Below are 23,308 nucleotides of genomic sequence, written 5' to 3'. Positions count from 1 at the left end.
TGCATTATCATTTACCTGGTCGTCTTAATTTCACGCATTGAAGAGGATATTCCTCTACCACTATCATCGCTTGACCTTACACTCGATAGATTCTTACTTGTGAGGTTTTTTAAGGATGAAAATCGCACAGACCCAACCAACCATCTATTGAAGAAGTGGAGATCTCGATCACCGTTGTTATCGACGAAATCACTATCAAAATGTGTACGACTATCATCAGGAATGGTGCCCTCACGATACGAGTGTATTTGCAGAGACGTGGTGCCTATTTTAAGCATATTTTTCGTAAATTAGAAGAAGAAAAAAAGACTTTTGAGTTCAGTGATCGATGTATCATTACCATAAATGTTTCCTGTACAAAGTTATTAAAGTTTGTAATGGTAACTTTATCCTTTCCTTAATTTTATGGTCCACACTGTAGTATGTCCTCACTTTCTAAAATGTCAATGATGTTTATTGTGTTTTAGAGTATTCTTTAATTTTTTTTAAAAAAAAGTTAGGATGAGTGTAGCGATAACTCTTTTAAGAACTAGAATGGACGGCATTATCGTTCTTGTGTCGAAAGTTTAAAAATTATAATTTTGTCGTTGTAAACTAAGGGAAAAAAATTTATATAATGTACTAATTATTGTATACATTAGGTTAGTTTTCTTTCATTAGCTCATTGCATTAGCTTCAGTGAAGGCTCTTGAGATAGTTACATCACTAAAAAGTTACATTTTTATAGCAATGAGCTAATGAAAGAAAACTAACCTAATGTATACAATAATTAGTACATTATATAAATTTTCTTCCCTTAGTTTACAACGACAAAATTATAATTTTTAAACTTTCGACACAAGAACGATAATGCCGTCCATTCTAGTTTAGGAATTTCTTGGCCGTAATTAGAACTAAAATCTAAACAACAGTGTATCGTTGTCTTCATCAGACACATTATCAGACATTATTAGATAATGTCACATTAATACATTATCAGATACATTATTAGACACAGACACATTATCACATTATCAGACACATTATTAGATAATGTTACATTATCAGACATTTATTATCACTAGAGCAACCCACATTATGCTTTATTTTTTGTTTAATTATACTTTATTGTTGATTTCAATCATTGTTTTACATTAATCGTGTAAAATGTATAATATTTACTATACATTAAATATTCTAAATATCTTAATATATTTATTAATATTTTATGCAACCAGTTTCATATTTAATGAACTTTCTACTTAATACACTGTAAAGAGATATGCTTTACTCGAGTCAGTTTTTTTTAATCATTTGTGTGCCTTTGAGGTGCATATATACAGAAAGGGAACTGCCAACCTTAAGTACAGAAAGTGCTCAAGTTCAAGAGGTACGTATAACAATATAGTGAATTCTTGTGTACTATTCATTGTTGGCGGAGTTTTCTTCTTTTCCTTTTATTTTTCTTTTCTCCACATCAAAGGATTACACCGAAATAAAAATAAGCTTTTCATTGTTGCATTGTTACGTTCTCAATGATTTTGCATTGTAAAAAGTACCGTATTGGTTTTAAAAAATATTAATACAGTATGTTAAACTTGCAGTTAAACAGAATTTTCCCAGAATTGTTCTAATAGAATTTTCCAAAAATTGTGCTATATATGTTAAATTATGCTTTATTTTTCTAAAATTATTCTTTATTATGCTTTTAAAATTAGTTTCTTCTAGTCCCTTAGACACCACAACCATGTTCAAGGTACCAACGATATATGTGAATTGCTGTTATGCTTTTTTGCTTTTAGGTTGCCCTAATTATCACATTATCAGATACACTATTAGATAAGACACATTATTACATTATCAGAAACATTATTAGATAATGTCACATTATCATATTATGAGACACATTATCACATTATTAGACACAGACACATTATCACATTATTAGATACATTATTAGACACAAATATCACATTATCAGACACATTATTAAATAATGGTATATACATTACCACATTATCAGACTCAAATACATGATCAAATTATCAGGCACATTGTCAGATAATGTCACATTATCATATTATCAGACACAGACACATTATCACATTAGCAGCCACATTTTTTGACACAGACACATTATCAGACATTATTAGATAAAGTCACATTATCACATTATCAGATACATTATTAGACACAGACACATTATTAGATAATGTCATATTATCAGACAAACATTCATTATCACATACATTATTAGACACAGACACATTATTAGATAATGTCATATTATCAGACAAACATTCATTATCACATACGGTACATTATTAGACAGAGACACATTATTAGATAATGTCACATTATCACATTATCAGATACATTATTAGACATAGACACATTATTACATTATCAGAAACATTATTAGATAATGTCGCATTATCACATTATGAGACACAAACACATTATCACATTATCAGATGCATTATTAAACACAGGCACATTATCACATTATCAGACACATTATTAGATAATGGTACATTACCACATTATCAGACTCAAATACATTATCAGCCATATTATTAGACAGACACATTACCATATTATCAGATACATTATTAGATAATGTGTCTGATGAAGGCAATAATACATTACCGGAATTGTAACATTATTAGTTATTAAAAGTGATTTGCTTTGGTCAGATTTTAGTTTTAATTAACGCAAAGAATGATATTTTTTGTTTGATTTTTAAAACATGAGAAATTAATTGAAATATATAAAAAATTATTAAACAAGAGTTCTTACACAGCATCATGTTAACTTTGCGTATTCATATTTTTCAGTAGATCTGATCTTATTTTTTATTTTATTTTTATTTTATTTATTTATTTATTTATTTATTTATTTTTTTTTTTTTGACAATTCCACCTTTACATGTGAACTGTCTGAAATTGAACTGACAACATACTTAAGCTTAGAAAATGTGGATAAATCAGGAAGTTTCGATAAATTTATGCGGACGGAAATTTTTTCTATGTGAACATGTTTGCATAAATGCTTATATATATGGTATCCCTACCCATTCGCCCCTACAAAGAATAAAATGAAACTACTGTTCCTACTCTGGAAGCCACTCCAGTCGTACGTCTCAAATTTTGTTCATTAGACATATAGGCCTGCCATGGCTCAGTAGTAGAATGTTCATTTCTGGTGCGTAAAGTTCCTGGTTCGATCCCAGTTTGCACCAGGTGAACTTTGTGATGAACAAACACCGTCGGCATAGGTTTTCTCGGGATTCTTCTGTTTCCTCCTACTTCCGTTATTCCACTATTTCGTTCAAATTCATCATGACAATCTTTTTTAGCCTCGAAGCATAGACGTGTGTTGTCAAACTCAATAGAAATGTACTTAAGGGTGATCACCATGGGCACCGATCCTGGGGCCGAGTGAGCCCGGGCACCCCAGACTCTGGATATTTTTGCTTAGATCTGTGCTTGGATATATGACAACGAAACACATTCCTGAATGCTTCCTCTTCCAGATTGTACGGAAATCGACGTGCTCACAAGAAATCTTGACACAATGTGCATCATTGAAACTTTAAGAGGATCAACCAACAGAAATATTTATCTTGGCACAATGTGCATCATTGAAACTTCAGAGGGGTGGATCCACAGAAATATAGTTGAAATATTAAAATCACTCAGCAACTAAAAATTTGAATTAAAAGTAGATATTTTATATAGTAAAGTAAAGGTCGCTTCCCTTTTGGGACAGAGCATTAAAATCCAACCGTTATGTGTGGACGTAAAGGCTTCACGCTTTTTCGATTTCGGAACTCGTGAAGATGATATAGTCAATAATACGCTCCGGTCCCTTTACTTCCCTAGATTGCCCGACAAATCAATTTTAGAGGGGCTGGGTGAACCCCAAAGCCGCATTGGAACGAGAACAATTTTCCGCCCCCCCCCCTCGGAAATTGAACCCGAACAGCTAAGTTGGAAAGTAGATGCATTATACTACCTGACTATGCTGCTGCGATTCAGCATAATTTATAATAACATACTAGCGTTCTTCGCACGGAGAAAATAAAAAAATGAAATGAAATCTGTTTTATGTCCCACGATTATACCGGCTAGGCTAAAGGAGACGGTGATGATAAGAAACGAATGAAAATGGTGGAATGAAGAAAGTAGGAGGAAAAGAGAAAACCCACGCTCATTTGGCGCGAACTGGGATCGAACCACTGAGCCACCGCAGTCCCACGGAGAAAATAAGTATATGGAAAGTATTTGAAACTCTTCGCTTAGAATTTGCATGGAGGATGAATTTTGATTTAAATATTATCGAAAGTGTAGCTATGTTCATTTCAGACCCTGAAAATTGTAAATTGGACACCAATATCGGCCATTTTCTATTATTTTTATGTATTCCCTTACGACTTCTTTCCACGGCGCCTGCCATAAACTAGACAATTTGACTATTTGTTATTCAGTTTAGAGCCCTACAGAGATAGTGTTCAATTGCCCTGCTATCTCTTGATAACATGTATTACTGGTATTTACTTGTTACCATTATTCCTTTGCCTAGTTTCAACAAGACAAAAATTTAAGGAAAATTTCTTGGAAAATGAATATACATAAGTAAGTACGTAATAATACAGCACTGACAGCGAAAGAGTACTTATTACTGAAATATTGGGAAATGACTTGTGGCGTCAGAGTGTGAGAAGATTGGAATCGAAGAAAAACACGTTTACTACTTTTTTTACAAGTTCACAGCTTGCTGTTTGCACAATTTACACGTTAGATGACTCACTAAAATAATTCACATTTTTCTTGTAAAGATATTAAGCAACTATTATTAAATATTTTCAAATAATAAATATGCCAATGGTGAATTTACGATATTTTGTAAAATGCTAATGGTATTTCGCAGTGGCGTATTTACGATTTTGTTTCGGGAGGGGCTTTGCTAACTTTCGGGAGGGGTTTTGCCTGGAAATGTGAAAATTCTGCATATATTTCATTTACTTTACTATACTAAATAAGATTTCGGGGGGGGGGCTTAAGCCCGGAAGCCATTCCCCTAAATACGCCACTGGTATTTCGTAATACATTTTATTCATTAAAAAGCAAAGTGGCTAGTTGCTGATTTCAAAGAGTTAGACAAACCTCCCGAAACTGACAATCACCTTCCTAGTTTTCCAATTCAGTACAGCTCTATGGCTGATATATGGTCAGTACATCGAATCTCATTGCTCGTATTTTTTGCTACCTTCGCCTATTCTCTGGTAATTTAAAGAGCTATTCAGTTGCCTTAGGGGTATGGGTCATTAACACAATTTGCCACCACTGAAAATCGAACTTAAAAACAACACACACTTTATGAATAACTTCAAATAAAATACGTGCTATTTTGGTTTTAATTTAAAACAATAACTAAAAATCATACGTCAAAACTTTGGTTATTGTTTTGAACAAGGCTAACCAGTGTGAGCACCCAGCAAAAATATTTGGTACTATCCTATGCAAAAAAAAAAAAAAAAAAAAAAAAGTACTAGATCTGGGGAAAAAGTACTAAAATTTTAACTGCTCCCGTTTCACCCTATTTGAAATTTTACGACATTAATATCTAATTAGAAAGTTTCCAGCAGTTTCTTCTTCTCCGTGGGTGGGGAAGTGACCCCCCACATTCTTGAAAGAAACCTCAACTTTATTTTTTTATATAGTAAAAATACGATACTAACCGTACAAACCACTTACACCCTTTCAATTTTTACTTTACAACCCCAAACTAAAAATCCGGCGGAATCCCAGCTTAATTGTCGTATTAGAACTCACTGTAAAACCACTAAAGTAACACAAGTATGGCAAATATAGAGAATGTCAGGAGAAAATAAGAATTATCATAAAATGGGCTTATTGAGAAAATCGAGTTTTAAAACCTTAATAGCCTACTGTTTAAACGGATCACCAAATTTGTAATATTGTTTACTGTGGTCATTTATTAGTTTTAACCCTTCGTTCTTTGACACTTTTTACTTCCTATTTTCCTCAATTGAATGAACTATAAGTTACAGCACAAAATCGATAGAGATTGATTTCTTTTTCTCTCCAAAATGTATTTATGAGAAAAGAAGAGGAGGAAAAAAATGAAATGAAATTTTTGAGTTTTACGTCCCACGATTATGCCAGTTAGGCTAAAGGAGACGGTGATGATGAGTAATGAATGAAATGGTGGAATGAAAGTGAGAGAAAACGGGAGAACCCCGAGAAAACCCACGAGCATGGTGTTTGTCCACCACAAAGTTCACTTGGCGGGAGCAGGGTTTGAACCCGATACCCCTAGCGCCAGAGGTGAACGCTCTACCACTGAGCCACCGCGGCCCAAGGAGGAAAAAAGTACTAGACTTAGTGAACATGCTAGAACACTAAAATATTAAGAAAGGTACTAGATTTAGTACGAAAGTACTAACGGTGCTAACACTGAAGCTAATTTGATTTCATCTTACTGTATAGTTCTGACTACGAATTTTTAACATTTATTTATTTAAATAAATAGTTGAAAGTTTGAGGAAAGCTGAAGAATGTCGCAGACACGAGCTTAGTTTTCTCTTCCAAATCCTAGCTACGGGCCTGCCGTAAGTTACAATAAATAATGGACAAATCCACCATGAGAAATGCGGTTCATATATTAAAATACATTAACAATAATAATGATTGTAACAGTATTGGTCAGTGCTTTCCTCAGACCACCACTGTGGGAAGTGAAGCATCTCGAAGTAATGTGAATATTCCACAAGCAAAACACTAGGAAGTGTCCCCTTTGGGAAAAAGAGTTTTCAATAATTTCATATTCCGAGTTGCTACCTGTTTTCAAATAAAACAGTCTTCTTCTGAATTTTAAAGTACTGGTAACAAATTTTGATTGAAATAAAGAACCCGAAAGAATCGAGCATCTTCAAAATATTAATTTCTCAGAAAAAAGAAAAAAAGGACCTGACGTTTATCTTATCTGCAGACAGGCAGTATCTATTATAATATTATTCTGTTTCTTACCCGCATATAAAGACTGTTCGGAATATTATATATCTTGTATATTCGTTGAATTTTGGTGACGGGACTATTACATAGTCCAGTCGTTCATTGCAGTATAATGATTGTTCCGTTTATTATAAATTGTGTTCATTCAGTAAAATGTAATGACTGATATATTTCCAATTCCATTTATTCTTATAATATGATTATTCTATTCATTTTATTATACTCAGTGATTGTAATAAACCGTTTTATTCACTCACTGGAGTAATATAACTGTTTTGTTCATTACCTATTTTATTTATTCACTGGAGTATTATAACTATTCATTTCATTATTCTATTTATTCACTGGAGCATTATAACTATTATTATCGTTATATAATCTATTTATTCATTAGCGTATTGTAACTAATGTGTGCATTATCTATTTTATTCATTTAAAGAAGTATTACAACTATTTAGTTCTTTATCTTACATATCACAAGATAATGTAATATTAACATATATATATATATATATATATATATATATATATATATATATATATATATATATATATATATATATATATATATATATATATATATATATATATATATATATATATATATATATATATATATAAAATTGATTTACAACGGTGTAATAGGTAAAGTGTATTAGTGTACCACAATAATGGAACAGGTAGTATAGTGGGATTATAGTTATAGTGTATTGCTTGTTACATGGAGACCATTACCTAAATGATTTATGACATTTTATTTAAATGTGACAGATTGTAGAAAAAAGAGATTGAATAAAAATAATAAAAAGAATGCATAATGTAATTAATTAATATTTAGAATAAAAGAAACAATTACACATAAGTCAAATGCACAAATATATTACAGTACTAAAAAAAAGAAGCATATAATAACTACAAAAACATGTAAATTGCTAATAAATAATTTTAACCTGTTATATAATACCATACATAAGTTATACTTTTTTTGAGTTTATACTTAATGTCCTACCGACAGCAACTCAGAGACTTCATGTTGAAGCTTTGAACGGAACGAAGTGAGTCCAAAATGGTGAAAACCGAATAAATGATCGATTGATTTTGAGTGAATGATTCCAAAAAAAAAATGATTTTTGGTTTATAAAATCTATTTTTTTATGCTCGTAAATGTCCTTGTTTGTCACAACTAGCTGGCACTATATTTTTGAATCTTAAAATGTTTAAATTATTGTTTTTTTGATAAATATTATTGTTATGTATACAAATATAAAGGTTATTTTTATTTTTTGTTCAGTTTTAAAAAATCCGTGTATTTGTCCACCAGAATATTACCAAATATTTTGTTTTTAATTTTTTTTGCAAACAATAGATCAGATTACAAATACACATATTGAGGTCAGCTAGGTGTTATGTTATTGCTTGTTGTGGGAAGGTTTATTTTCCAGTTTACACAATTAGCCTCAAGTTATTCTTATTTTTAAATGCTTTGATTATTCTCTCACCTTCCACGTACCAAATATTCGCACTAAAAAATATTATTTTAATTGTCCATTCTGTTCCATGTTAATTTAAAAAAACTTAATGCACTATTAAGTAATAATTCACTTATTATATAATAATATTTAAGATAAAGAATAGTACTTGTATATTCATTCACTGGAATATTATAACTATTCTGTTCATTATACAGTATGCAGTGCTATTCAACCAGGAGCACGCGTACCCCTGGGGGTACGTGAAGATGTTTCTGGGGGTACGTAATCCTAAAATAAGGATATGTCCAATATTTATTGAATGATCATAGTTGAAGAAAATTTTGAAGTTTCCCATGTTAATTTTTTTCGGATGTGCAGTTTATCCCTCTGTAAATAGTCTTGTGACTGGTCCACTGGTTGTTATTTTATTGGGTCTCTATTTGTCTCCCTTTTTAATCAACAGAACATATGTATTAATTTTAATAAGTTCATTTCGATTTAATTTCTTTTTAAACAGCTTCAGGGGTACAGGCTTGGATGGCGAACTATTTCTAGCGGTACGAGAGGGGCAAAAAAGGTTGAATAACACTGTTCTAGAGCATAATAAGAATTCGGTTCATTATATATAATTATTTTATTTATTCACTGAAGTATACAGAGTATTTAATTTATCCTTTTGAGTGAGAGTGGTTATTTTGTTTTCATATTGAAACCAGGTGCAAAGGAATACACCAAAGACACATTTATCAATTTATTTTTTAATACACAAAGATCTTGCATGTTATAGAATTAATTACGTGGGATCACTAATATTCACTTTTCCAGTAAATCACGTCAGTCTATTGAAAATCGAACACAAAATTTTAAGGAATTTAGATTTGACCTCCAGCTTTCTTTCTTCATTGTCAAACTTACCCTTTGAGATTTTGAATCACGATATCATTTTCTCAATTACTGTATTTGGATTTTCATTGGATACTTGCTTTGGTGTATACTCCGCTGTTTTTGTTTGTGCCGTATCAGTATATTTTCCGCTGTGATGATAAGCGTTAGTTACATTGGAGATGAATTTCCAACTCTGACGCATGAGTAGAGTCAATGCTTCTTTTTTTCAGTATGTTTCCTATAGAATGAAACCAATTGTTTGTATGTATTCAATATAGCAGAACTCACAAGAGACCATTCCGATTTGGTGAATTCAGTTGCTGAAACTGATTGCTAGCATTGGATTCAGCACCAAAAGAAACAGAGAAAAAGAGGGTGTTAGTGGCAGACCGTAAACAGGATGGGAGATAAATGAGGGCAAAATGCGAAGATAGAACGTACAAAATGTCTACAGGTGCCATGTTAATTTTGAAACGAGTAGAGGAATTGATGTCAAATGTTGGATATGAAATATGATGTAGACCTTCACTTAATACGCGTAATGTGAACATTGTTTTAACTGCCAATTGTATGTAACTGGTTGTGAGAAGAATCACCAGTGTTATAACCTGCACGTTTCGTTGGAGTAGGTCATTAGTATATCAGAACTCTGAATGGGACAGTTGTCTGTACAAGATACCACCCCAGCATTCATCCAGTCGAACTACTTCTCATTCCGTTACACGATGCATTCTTCTTGATGTTCCAGGATTCGATTCTATCTCTTTCTATCACTTGTGCATACAACGTGCTCATGGACCGTACTACACGTTCTTTAGTTCCTCATTCACGTCACCTTAACGACAGTATTGATACATTGCCATGGCATGGAACGCCTCCTGTTACAAATGTCTCAAATTGTATTGGCCACTATTGATTTCAATAGACCGAGTGCGTAAAGAGCCAATGTCGCATGACCCCGTTCCCGTATATTCTTCTTGCGCTAAGTCCAACATGGAGGCTTTTCAGAATGTCCCGCATGATTCACATTACGCCTATTTAGTAGAGCTCTACATGTATTCCTCATATCCAACATTTGACTTCAATCCTTCTAGTCGTTTCAAAATTAACATGGCATTTCCGGACATTTTCTATGTTCTATCTCCGTACTTTGCCCTCATTTATCTTTCGGTCTGTTTACGGTCTGCCATTAAACATCCTCTTTTTCTCTGTTTCTTTTGGTGCTGAATCCAGTGTTAGCAATCATTTTCAGCAATTGAATTCACCAAATCGGAATGTAATTGTCCGATTCATTTTCTTTTAAATCTCTATTTTTATTTGACAACTAAATTACATTCTTTACCCCCGATAAACATAAAAGTAAACGTAAAATATTATTACTAAAATAAATTTACGTAAAGCGAAAATTGTGCACATTAAATTTTTACTAAAATTATAAAGAATTACTGATAAATAGGGTGTCACTGCGTCACTGTTAAATAACAGTAATGAGTAGCATGAGCAATAAGATTACTATTTGCATGAACAATGATCGATCATTATTTTTACCAATAATTGGTATTTCAATATCAACCATGTCCATCACGTTATGTATCCTTGTCATTTTACTTCGATATAATGGCAATATGTTCGTTAATATTTCATTGAAAATTAGTTTATATTGTTACCCATGCTTATTCATAACTACTTCTTTAATTCAAAATAATGGACATAACTAATTTAATTTTTCTTATTCTTATTTCATCTTGCAGACGGTCAGCAGAGTTCGAGTTCTCTGGACGTTTCACCACAGGGAGACGAGTATCGGTGCTTCAGCCAGGAAGACAGTGATTCCGATTCATTTTCTGACGGACCGGACCATAATCTTAACTGCAGGAAGCTACAGCTACTTCCACGTGGCATCATCAACCCAAATTATCCAGGCTTCCAACACCTCGCAGACCAACTTGGGAACGACAGTGAGGACGATCAAGAGGAAGAGGAAGACGAAGAAGACCTCCCCGAGAGCCAAAGCCCAGATCCTTCCAACAACAACCCAGAGATTGACAGTGTTAACCAGTTGGACTCGGTAGAAAATTTTCAGAAAACATTCTATGATAAATCCAAATTCAACATTCCAGTAGATCTTTCCGATACTTGTCCATCGGTAGACGCAGCAGAGGAAGTAGACAGTGAAGCGAAGCACGTGGTTGTTGATGATACTGAAAAAGACGTCAACGTACTCACCGAAGATCTAGTCGTTAAAGACGACGACGACGTTAACGAAAACGCCACCGTTACTGTTAACGACCCTAATGACAACATCGTTAGTGAAGTCGATTCTTCAGATGTTGATGATGATATTGGTTCTGGTGCCGTTACTTGTGGTGACAGTGTGAAGAATAGAGTGTTTGCGATCAGCGGTGCTGAAGAAGAAGAAGAACAACTAGTGACAGACAAAGACAGAGCAGAGAATAAGGAAGAAGAAACCCAATCAAAAGAAGCTTTGAAAGATATTGACGATGAAATTAACAAAAACTTAGTAGTAGCAGTGAACGATAATAATGGCATGGCTGCTGTGGCGTTAGCGACTAAAATGGCGGACACGAAACTCAAAATGGCCGACGCGTTTCTTTCGGGTGCCAAAGAGGACTTATCTCTTGTTCAAGAGAAAGTGCTGGCAGACAAGTGTGTTATGGAATCCATGTCGAGTGTAATGGACAATTTATATGACGTCAAAGAGAACAAGTACAAATATGAGGAAGAGGAAAAAGAGGAAGATGAACAAGAATGTAGTGCTGGTGAGGGTAAGTGCCTGTCGACGGATGATTGTGACAAAAAACTGAACACAGTGCTAAGTGCTAGTGTGTCTCCTGCTAATAAGAAGGAGCAACTGAACGCGAGCAATAAGAGTGACTTTAAGAAACCAGAGAAGGTACTTGATGATGACGACGAAAAGGAGAAAGACGAAACGTCAAGCGAGAAATTTAACAAAGAACAAAATTCGCAGAAGAAAGAGTGTAACATTGACAGTGGTGGTGAGGAAGTGGTGCCCCGTAAAAAAGAGAAAATGGAGATAAACTATAGCGTTAAGTTTAGTGATCCTCCGGTAACCGGCAAAATTGTCAAAGACTTTCCGGCAAATGCGAATCCGGGAAACAATCATATCTCTTCCAGCAACAATAATATTAACAACAACAATCATCATCATCACCACCATCATCATAAACCACTAGGAAAGTCTGTGTCATCCAGTCCGGTGTCTGGCGATCGCAGGATAAAAGACAATTCCGCGGGGCAAGTGTACAGGCGTGAATATAGCCCTTCCACCCGAAGTCGCGATTATTTGGTAAATAGAAGATCCGTACCAGCTGCCAGAGAAAAGAAGCAATCTTCGCCAGAGTTTATGGGTAAGTATTTGTCTTGCTTTGTGTTCTCCTACTACTAATATAATATATTTGTAGCTCATAGTATATTAATACCAGCAAATGCTCCCAACTATTGATATGAACAACATTGTGTGTTCTTTCTTCTATATACATTCTGATGCTTTCTGATGATTCAAAATTAATCCCATTACTTCCATTTAAAATCACTCGAGAACTAGAGATTTAACCCTTCTCCGGTATAAAAAATATGTTCCAACGATTACCTGAAGTAAAAATTATTCCATTATGTTTGTTGTGGCTCCCGTACAATAACGAACACTTTGAGTTGAGAGCGGTCTGAAATAGGAGAGGGTTGAGAGACTCCTCAACACATACGCTATGATTTAAAAAATATATATATGATCCATAATAGCTTTCGTAAAATAAAAATCATTTTTATAAGATTGTGGCGTAATTTTTGTAAGGATTCTCAATTGTTTTTTATCGCTTGGGTTTGAAATAGGTAAATTGTGAAGAAGTGAGTCTCTCCTCTTTTCCCCGGTTGTAAATAAAATATTTCAGCGAAAATTTCCTAAAAGCACTTTGATTTTTATAAAATACGTGTGTTTTGTTTACGAGATAAGCGACCTATACTGTAAAGTTTAAAGTTGAAATTAATGATGCGTCTGGAGTGAAGGTTAATTATACCAATACCAGTGTCAATTTATCCACAAAACAACGAAGAAAACACTACGAATCTATTACCGGTACTCTTATTCTTCTTTAAAATGGGACATGTACAGATATCGTGGGAAAGTGGAATAGCGCCAGACTTAAGCCGATTGGACCGACTGCTCCAAATTGGGCCCTTTGCCTAAAGAGCTCCCCGCTTCAGTGTAATATGCTCTACGCTTGCAAAGTACAATATACAACTACACATTGCAATATACATGTAACGCGCATTTTACGTTTTACACAGAACAGCAGAGATTATTGTAATAAAACAACACTGGATTCAACTAGTTTTAAAGTTATTTTCTAAATTAGGTTGTTCCTTAAGCTAATAATGATTATATGGTTTTAAAAAACTAGTACTAAACTTTAGGTAAATATGAATTTAAATTTAACCTGTTGCGGCTACAATTAGGTTGGTGCGAGCGAAATATCATTTGGTGAAAAACTCACCTCAGCAACCCAACTCAGCGATGGACTAAGGTCACGCGTCTAACGTCACAAACTATGTACACACATAACAGCCTGGGATACCCAGACAGGCAGAAGTGTTGTTGAACAGGGTAGTATGAAAGTGCGCTACGGAGGACACACAATCGCAAGTGATTTTTCTTTACAAATTCAACAGGAACACTCTGCGCAACAAACCGCAAAAAATATTAAGACTACATTTGGGCCAGGAATGGTGAACGAACGCAATATTCCTTGTTCAATTGTTGAATTTCGTTCCGGTGACAACGCTTTGCAAAATTAGACGTGTGGGCACCATCCAACATTATATTCGAATGATTTCAAGAACACTCCACAGTGTTCTTAAATGTTTGTGTCATTCGATATAAGTTAGGCATACACCATAATAGAAACTGCCGTTCGGCAGCTCTGTGCAATGAGTAAGGTGAGAAAAAGATGAAATAATGGTTACCACATGAGTTAAAACAGGGTGACAAGAGTCGCCGTTTGGAGATGTGCGGTTCTCTGAGTTTGGAGAAGAATTCTTGAATCGGATGGGCACTTCAGATGAAAACTGGATTTGCTAGGACAAATCGTAAACATTCAGGACAACGGATATGTTGTGATGAAGTCCGCAGAAGGTGTGTCTGGTATGGTGGTCTATGCTAGAAGCGATCCATCACCCTTTTCCCAGACGAGGTAAAACCATCACTGCAGATGATTATAGAATTGAACTCAATGAGATGCACTGCAAATTTGTGCACATGCATCCAGCAATGGTCAACAGACATGGTGTCTTTATGGTGTCGCACTCAGGTGCAGGCCCTGAGTATCGTCCACCATATTTCCTCGATATCTTCCCCACTGATTACTACCCCTTCTGGCATCTCGATCACTTCTTGGGAGGAAAGATTTTTCCTGATGATCGGATGATACAATGCGTGGTTGATGACGTCTTTCCGCATCTCAGACTCAAGACTTCTTTCGTCACGGAATCCAGTCATTGGTTGAACAATACCAAAAATGTGTGACTACAGACGGTTAATCAGGCCATTTTGATTAACCAGGCACTGCAGTTCTAACATTTGTGGCATTAGGGAAGGAAAATATTTAATTTCCATCAATCTAATACTTATGATACAAATATCGTAGAGTATTGATAGTTTTAAATCAAGGTGCAATCAACTTTGACATTTATACCTTGCTTCACATCAACCTCACTAATCTTACTAACCAACAAATTTACATACAGGCAATTTTATATTAATACTAGCTAGCCCTCAGACGTCCGTGTTTGCTTGGCCTACGGCCTCGCATCGAGTTTTCTTTCCTTCCATTTCTCTCTCTTGTTAAAACACTCTTTTCCATATTTTTCTTTACGACCAAAAAGGAATGAAGTGAATATTTTAAATTTTAAAACCGAGACAGTTGCAATCACTTTCTTGAGAAAGTAAATTCAAAATTATGAATAGCGATAATTCCGATCACTTTGTTGATCATCTTGTAAGTTTGAATTAAATTTAGGATTAACATTTCATATCGAGACTAAAAACTAGCCAAAGACTGTTGGGTGACAAAATTGCTATTATTTTTACATTACAGTGCTATTACAATAATATTTTTTCATAAATTATCTCAATAATTAATATTTGGACACTTTCAGTTGATCGCAATTGTTACTAGAGTCTACAGATTAAGGTACAACTACTTCTTTATTGATCGCATTTGTCGTAGGTCGCAAATATCACTACACCTTTCGCTCCTAAGGCTATCTTCTTTTTCACTTCAACCATAGGTTGGGTGGGCAATGTGGGAATTTTAAAATTTTTCTATCTTGGGAAAGTTGTTTTATACTTTGAGAAGGTCTCTTCTTCATAACTGCATCTAGATATTCTACACTTGGTCTTCCTCTTCCTGGTTTTCCTTCTTCCTTTCCATCTATCAAGACGATAATCCAATTGGAGTGCCGAATAAGATGGCCAAGCATGCTGTTTCTTCTTTTTCCTATTATCTTCATGATTCTCCTCGTGATTATTAAGGCTATAGATATGCCCAATTTCAATTTTCCATGTAAACCGGAAGTACCAGTGATTTTATGTCAGTTCATGTAGCTTTATATATTATTGGCTAGCACATCCACCCCACGTGTTACTGTGTCTTAGCATATTTTCCATTCGTCCTTCTGTTTGTTTCATTACACTAACTCTATGACCTATGGTACCTGGAGCTTCAATACCGCATTCACAAAACTCTAAATTGACTTCTATCCTTAGCCAACTGAATCCAGTTTCTACTTTGTATTCCTATTTCTGTTAGATCCATCTTAATATTGTCCTCCCATCTGCGCCTAGGTCTTCCTAATGGTCGTTTTCCGATTAGTCTTCCAGTCAAAACTTTGAAAGCGTTTCTACTTTCTTCCATTCTAGCTACATGACCCGCCCACCTAAGCCTCCTAGACTTGACAACCCTAACAATGTTAGGTAAACCGTATAAATTATGTAGTTCCTCGTTATGAAGTTTCCGCCATTCCCCATCCCCGTTCCTCTTGGGTCCGAATATTCATCTCAGGATCTTGCTCTCAAATACTTTCAGTCTACGTTCTTCCCTCAGAGTAAGCGAGCATGTTTCGCAACCATACATAACAACAGGTAAGATTATCGTTTTATATATTTTAAGTTTCAAATTCCTCGACAGAATTTGCGACGACAAGAGATTTTGAACTGAATATAGCATGAACCTTGTTTTTAGGCGACATTTAATTTCTTCGCGAATATGATTTTCGTCCGTTAATATTGATCCTAGATATTTGAAAGTATCCACTTTATCAAAAGTATTATTTGATATTTCAACGCATCCATGATTTGTCGTATTACGATCCCGACGAACTTCCATGTATTTAGTTTTCTTCGCATTTTCTTCTAAACCCATGTCCTGCAAGCGTTTAATAAGACCTCTGCATTTCTTTCTACTGTTCTATTATCATCACCTATCTGTGTCTTTCACATAGAGTTTATCTTAAATTGAACTTTTACATGAAATTCGAACACATCACATATGTATTTTAGTGAATAACTTCATTCCTTTTTCTTTCCTTCTAGATATTTTTTAAAAAGTCATTGAAATATATCTTTAGTTATTTTAAATGAGAATTCTAAATACCAAATTTGAAGTTTCTTAATTTCAGAGATTCCGAGATATGGACATCTTAATATAACAATTTCAAAACCTAACACTTTTTTCCACCCCTTTTCTTCCCTTCCGGGTCGAATATCTAAACACTACTGAAATATGCTTTTCACTAATATCAAATGTTCCGTCCCTAACCTTAAGGAACTTCGGGATATTAAGGATATTAACCTCTTATAACAATTGCAAGCCATATTTCTTCCCTTTCACGTCCAATTTCCAAAATATATTTCCTTAGTGGCACCTTATGTCATAAAACTTATGTACTGGTTAAATGCCAAGTCTCCAGATTTAGTAATATACAGATGTATCTTATATTTGCTTGATCTATTTACTTGTAAGCACTTTCTAAGCGTACATTTTGAGTCTTTACCATATAGATCTTGATGCAGATTGGCTAGAACACTCTTATCAAGGCCCGTGTCCTTGATAAAAGTTTTGCTCAAATCGGAATAACATGCTATATTAGTATAGGCAAATTAGGATTGGAGAAGGAAAAAAAATATTAGAAAGCAAATTTTCATTTTATCACATTCTATGGACTTCCCTGATACTCCACACAAAAGTCCTAAAATATCCCACGTGGGCAACCGCCTGAAATGTCATCAATATGGCGTCCACGCAACTACGACTACTTATGCTTATGCGGTAATATCTCATCACAGAACTGAGATACAAACTTCGTTCTGGTGCTAAATTAAAGATAAGGCATTGTATAAGTGATTTCAGCTAATATCGTTATTACTTATTTCCGCCATTTTTAAATACGGCGGTTATTACCTTCAAAATTAATTTTCTCCGTTTCATTTTATTTGTTTTAAAGTAGATTACTATGAAACTATCAGATATACGGAAAAACACATCGAAGTAAACGTTATAGAGTGGAATCTCACCTTTCTAAAGATACAAATATTATTTCTGTATCTTAACAATTAAGCGAACTACTCCATTTTCTGTAGCGCAAGGTGTTGAATTTTAGGACTTAGATTACGCTAAACATGTGAGAATATTTTTACAATTAAAGGCGGAAAAAGGTTTGGAAAACAAACTTTTAACACATTTTCTTTAAACCGCTGCGACTTCTGAGAGAATCGTCAAAAATAGCACATGAGCAACCACCTGAAATGACGTCATCAATATGGCGACAATGCGAATACATTCATTTATGCTTATACGAAATATCTCATCACAGAACTGAGATATGAACGTCAAACCTTGGCGTGTAACACTTATTCTCTTAGGGAGTGGGGTACGTCCACTGCGTGACAGAAGTTCTGCCTACTGTTAATAGAGAAATGCTAGCGAGCCAATCCTTCTATGCTCTGCTGGAATTGTACTCGTGCATTTCAGAGCAAGCTCATCTCCCACAAATATTCACCGTTACCCAGATTCCTGGATTGGCCTCCATGAGCTACCGAATCACATGGCATGACCGCAGCCCGGCAGAGTCTAACCTAATCTGGGAGCCACAGGCACTACCCGAGGGGTCTAGTTCAGTCCAGGGCTCTGCCTACCTCTATCGCTCAACTGGCAACCGCTTTCGCGTGTAGAGGTACCACACACACGTCGAGATACTCCCATATTTCATCCCGGATCCAATGGTACGTGTTAAGTCACCATTTGAGTTTGGTGCCAGCCCACATCCTACAAAGTTCCCTCTTTTTCACTGGGATCAGAAACCGTTATCCAGATATCTGGAATAGGCACTTTTCCCCAGTCGAAGTTCAGTTCCCCTGCAGGCAGGAATCTGACACTCCCCTACCGGTAGGATCGTCCAAGCAATACGGAGCTCCCTCTAATTACGACAGAGATACACTGTACCTTACCAGAACCAATGACTGATGTAAATCGTGTGTTCAACACAGACATGGTCATTTGGAAGCCGTGTCTTCCCTGGTAGGGTAGCCCAAGCAATATGTGGCTACCTATCTTTTACTTGTCTAGGTACCATGTACACGTTGTAGGAAAACTACATTCTGAACCCAATGGTACTTGTAGGCCACCATTGGGAGGGACCACCACATCCTCCCTCGGTAGGGTCGTTCAAGCAATACGGAACTTCTTCTAATTACAGTAGAGCTACACCGTATATTACCAGACCCAAAGGCTGACGTAAGCTGTCTACCTTTAAAGACAATGGCCATTTGGGAGCGGCAGCTACCCTGGTAGGGTCGTAGACCCTGCATCCAGTAAGGTCAACAAAACCTGGGATGAACGGTCCCAGTTCCTCAGCGCCCCTAAGGTACAAGTGTCCGTTATGTCCCTTTCACATTATCCGGCGAGTTGCTGGATCCGGTTCCGGCGAATTGCCGGACGAGGTAGAAAGACATTGCAAGCAATGAAGCTCTTCACATATGTGCGGCGGTCGCCGGACATTCATCCGGCGAGCAAAAACAGCCGGATCTCCCTGCTAGAATCCGGCGCGGCAAATTGCCGTGTACAGCCAAGCGGGACATTACAAGCAATGACGCTCTTCACATATACGCGGCAAACTACCGGATGGGTGTTGGGGGAGGAAGCAAGTGTTGCCAGGAAAGAGCAGAAAGTGGCTGCTATAATATGGGAGCGTGTGGTTTTGTGTTATGTGGATTGTGTTTGTGTATGTGGTTATGTTCTAGCCCAGTACATCTGGAGTAATTAACCAAACCTGTATATACAACATATGGGGAAAGATGACATGTAAAATTAATTGAAAACGACCAATACTACCCAAGTGTCGAAATCAATATAAATTATTATTTTTCTATGTAATAGAAGATTGGGAGATGTCCGTGTAGCACTGGACAAATGACCTTCTATAAATTTGTGGTGACCCAAAATTGAAATATATACTATCAAATATTTCAACAATACAGTCTTTTGCTATATATTTATGTACTATTTTGCTACGCAAAGCAAGAGAGAATTCATGATGTGATATTTGATAAATATACCGTACTTTATATATTTTATAATTATCTGGCTGTAATTTCTTGAATAGTCCTCTGAATTCAGAGACTAGAGCAGTGCTTTAAAGAGACTTGAGTCAATAGTCGGAACGCTTAAAACAAAAGAATAAACCCGAAATAGTATAATAATAATAATAATCTAATATAAATAAAATAAAAAGTTTATGTGTCTGTCTGTCTTTGTGCGGCCTAGGGACCATACGAGTGGACCGAAAGTTACCAAAATTTGGTCACGGGTACCTTGGTCCAGGCTCCAGATCAAACCGATGCGTTTTTTCAAAATTCGAACCAGGAGGTCTCAGGGGGGCGTTTACCAGGACATGTAAAAGTAGTAGAAAATGACCGATATTAGTGTCAAATCCATAGTTTTCGCGGTCGCTGAGATCAATGGTAACACTACCATTAGCGATGACTTCAGCCACCATTTGTATGCGGGCCGGGGATCACCAGAGGGGGGAGAGAATTTCGAGACATGTAAAAATAATGACAAATGACCGATATTAATGACAAATCCATAGCTTTCGGGGTCACTGAGCTCAATGGTGAAACTCAAGATAGCGTTTACTTTCACATTTAGTCCCCATCAGCTGAGGAACTTGGGCCAGGAGATCACCGAGACATGTAAAAAATAATCCACAATGACCGATATTAGTGTGAAATTCACAGTTTTCGCGGTCTGAGATAAATAGTGATACTTTCATTAGCGATGATTTTCAAATTCAGCCACCATTGTATGCGGGCCGGGAGTCACCGGGCTGGAGAATTGTGAGACGTAAAAATAATCGAAAATGACCAATATTAGTGTCAAATCAATAGTTTTCGCTGTCGCTGAGATGAATGGTGATTCTCCCAAGGCGTTGACCTCCAAATACAGCCCCCGTCGACTGGGAGCCAGAGGGGTTGTTTTTTCAAAATTGGAACCAGAGGATCACAGAGGCGTTTACTTTCTATGTAAAAGTAGTAGAAAATGACAGATGTTAGTGTCACATTCATAGTTTTTACGGTATCGGCTGAAGAGCAGAGGCGATTTTTTCACAATTCGAACCAGGGAGGGGTCTCAGGGGGCGTTTACCGGGACATGTAAAAGTAGTAGAAAATGACCAATATTTGTGTCGAATTCATATTTATCGAGGTTGCTCAGATGTATATTGATACTCCCGATAGTATTTACGTTCAAATTCAGCCCCCATCGGCCTTCCCAATGAAAAAACTACGTTGTTGGATATATATCCACGCAAAATGTATCTAATTTTAGAAATGTTTCTTAATTCTTCTCTCATTGTTCAGTTTGTTTACATTGATATTTTATCTGACCCGTGCGAAGAACGGGCATAACAGCTAGTAATAACAATAATAATGCCTACAGACCAGTCTTCGGGTCAGTGGCTGAATGTTGGCTTGAGATTCTCGGATAGACCTCAACGGTTGACTATCCCGAGAGGACTTTAGCCTGATTTTCTCAGTCACAACAGTTGAATACCGGAACGGTATTTTAAATATCCAGAACCGGGCCGCTATTTTGCCCAAGTTTATCAATTGTGGAAACAGTATAGAAAAATGTCTTCCAAAATACCGCTTCTCTAATAAAAAGTGCACATCTTTTCTGTATGTGGCATGTTCTCTCATTCGGTAACAAACAGGCCCGTATGTGTCTCTGGCGTTTTTTTTTTCTGCCTGTGTCTTAACAAGGCGAGTAGAAAACTAATTTTGCGTCTGTCCATTACAACCACCACAACACGACAAGAGTCACTGAGTTTTGTTTCTTCAGTTGCACAGCAACCCTGCTCGCATATTTTTCATCCACGGCAAAACGCCGGATAATATGAAAGGGGCCGAAACCGGATCCGGCAAACAGCCGGAACCGGATCCGGCAAATCGCCGGATAATGTGAAAGAGGCCTTAGGTATCCCATCCCGGACCCCAGAGCACGTATGAAACGCTCATTGATTGCAGTACCTATATCATACTTCCGGTAGGGCTTTGGACCCGTCACCCTGGGCAAACCAACTACTCACTCTTCATACATGCTGGAGTACCACGTAGCCTTATCTCCTGGATTCAAGGGCACGGCTTAGTTGCCCATTTCGGAAGACAGCCGAAAACTTCACCTCTGCCGTTAGGGGCAGCAGCAGAAGCTACCTACCTTACTGAGAACATGATGAGGTTACACATACTCTCCCGGATCCAAAGGCACGAGTTAATTGGCCATTTCGGAGGATAGACTAAACCTCACCTCCTCCGGTAGGTTATTGTCGGGCTTGTTGGAACAGTCTATGAGGAAGAGCTGCTCGGGGTGCTGAACATTCGAGATAGTTGCATGATTCCAAGCACCACTCAAACCTATCTCCCCCTCAAAGCATCCAGCCCACCACAAGGTATGCGGTAACAGGTGTATAATGAAGGGGTCATTTCCCTTTTCTCAGCACGGGTTGAGTGGCGTCGTGTAGCGTAGTCGCTAACGCTCTCGCCCTCGGTGCAAGAGGTCCCGAGTTCGATTCCCGGTGGGGGCACTCGGTTGAAAAAGTGTAACACGTTTTTTTTTTCAGGCCAGCCACCCTGAATGAGGTTTTCCTGGGTTTTCCTCACTTATACCAGGCAAATGCCGGGGTGGTACCTAACTTATAGGTCCCAGGCCGCTTCCTTCCTTCCCCAATCCTTTCTTCCTTCTCTTTCCCCGTATTGTGTGCTCGCCGAGGGACGTCATCCGATCCCTCAAATCGTGAAGGGCTAAATGGCCTTAGATGCTCAAAGCCCAGAAATCTAAATCCTAGCACGAGTTGGGACCGGCCACGTTGGGGTTTGGACGGTGCGTGCACAAAGTGAACCGACAACAATGGATTACATATTGTCTTTCAACATTTGTGAATATACAATCATATTTATTTACTCATCAACTTAAAATATCCCTAGAGAACACTCAACCCTATTATAATATAAAATGTCTATTTAAATTTACGTAGAAGATTTTTATCAGCATCGCTTGGCCGCCATATTGATGATGCAATGTTATGCCACTGAGCATTTCTGGCAAGTTTTTATGGAGTTACAGACGCACAAAAGAATTATTGTAATTGCATATGTTTAGCGTAATCTAAGTGCTGAAGATAATACCCAACATATTTAAAAATGACGGTAACACATAAAAATATATTAACAGAAATCATTTGAATCATGTAACTTTAACTTGGCACCATAACGACGTTCATATCTCAGTTCTGTGATGAGATATTTCGTATAAGCATAAATGAATGTATTTGCATGGTCGCCAT

At 36.5% G+C, this 23,308-nt stretch overlaps 1 protein-coding gene across 2 annotated transcripts in view; it reads left to right on the top strand.

Annotated features, from left to right (window-relative positions):
* Positions 1-23,308, top strand: part of Schip1 (Schwannomin interacting protein 1) — a 523,495-nt gene that overhangs the window by 329,699 nt on the left and 170,488 nt on the right. For both annotated transcript variants that reach the window (XM_081768603.1, XM_081768604.1), the window contains exon 5: positions 11,128-12,765. In XM_081768603.1, the coding sequence (XP_081624729.1) occupies positions 11,128-12,765 (1,638 nt within the window). The remainder of the gene's footprint in view (positions 1-11,127; positions 12,766-23,308) is intronic.

Source organism: Thermobia domestica, chromosome 8, assembly GCF_964235325.1.
Source record: "Thermobia domestica chromosome 8, izTheDome1.hap1.1, whole genome shotgun sequence".
NCBI lineage: Eukaryota > Metazoa > Arthropoda > Insecta > Zygentoma > Lepismatidae > Thermobia > Thermobia domestica.
The sequence above is the reverse complement of the archived record's forward strand: the minus strand, read 5'-3'. Positions and strand labels throughout refer to the sequence as shown.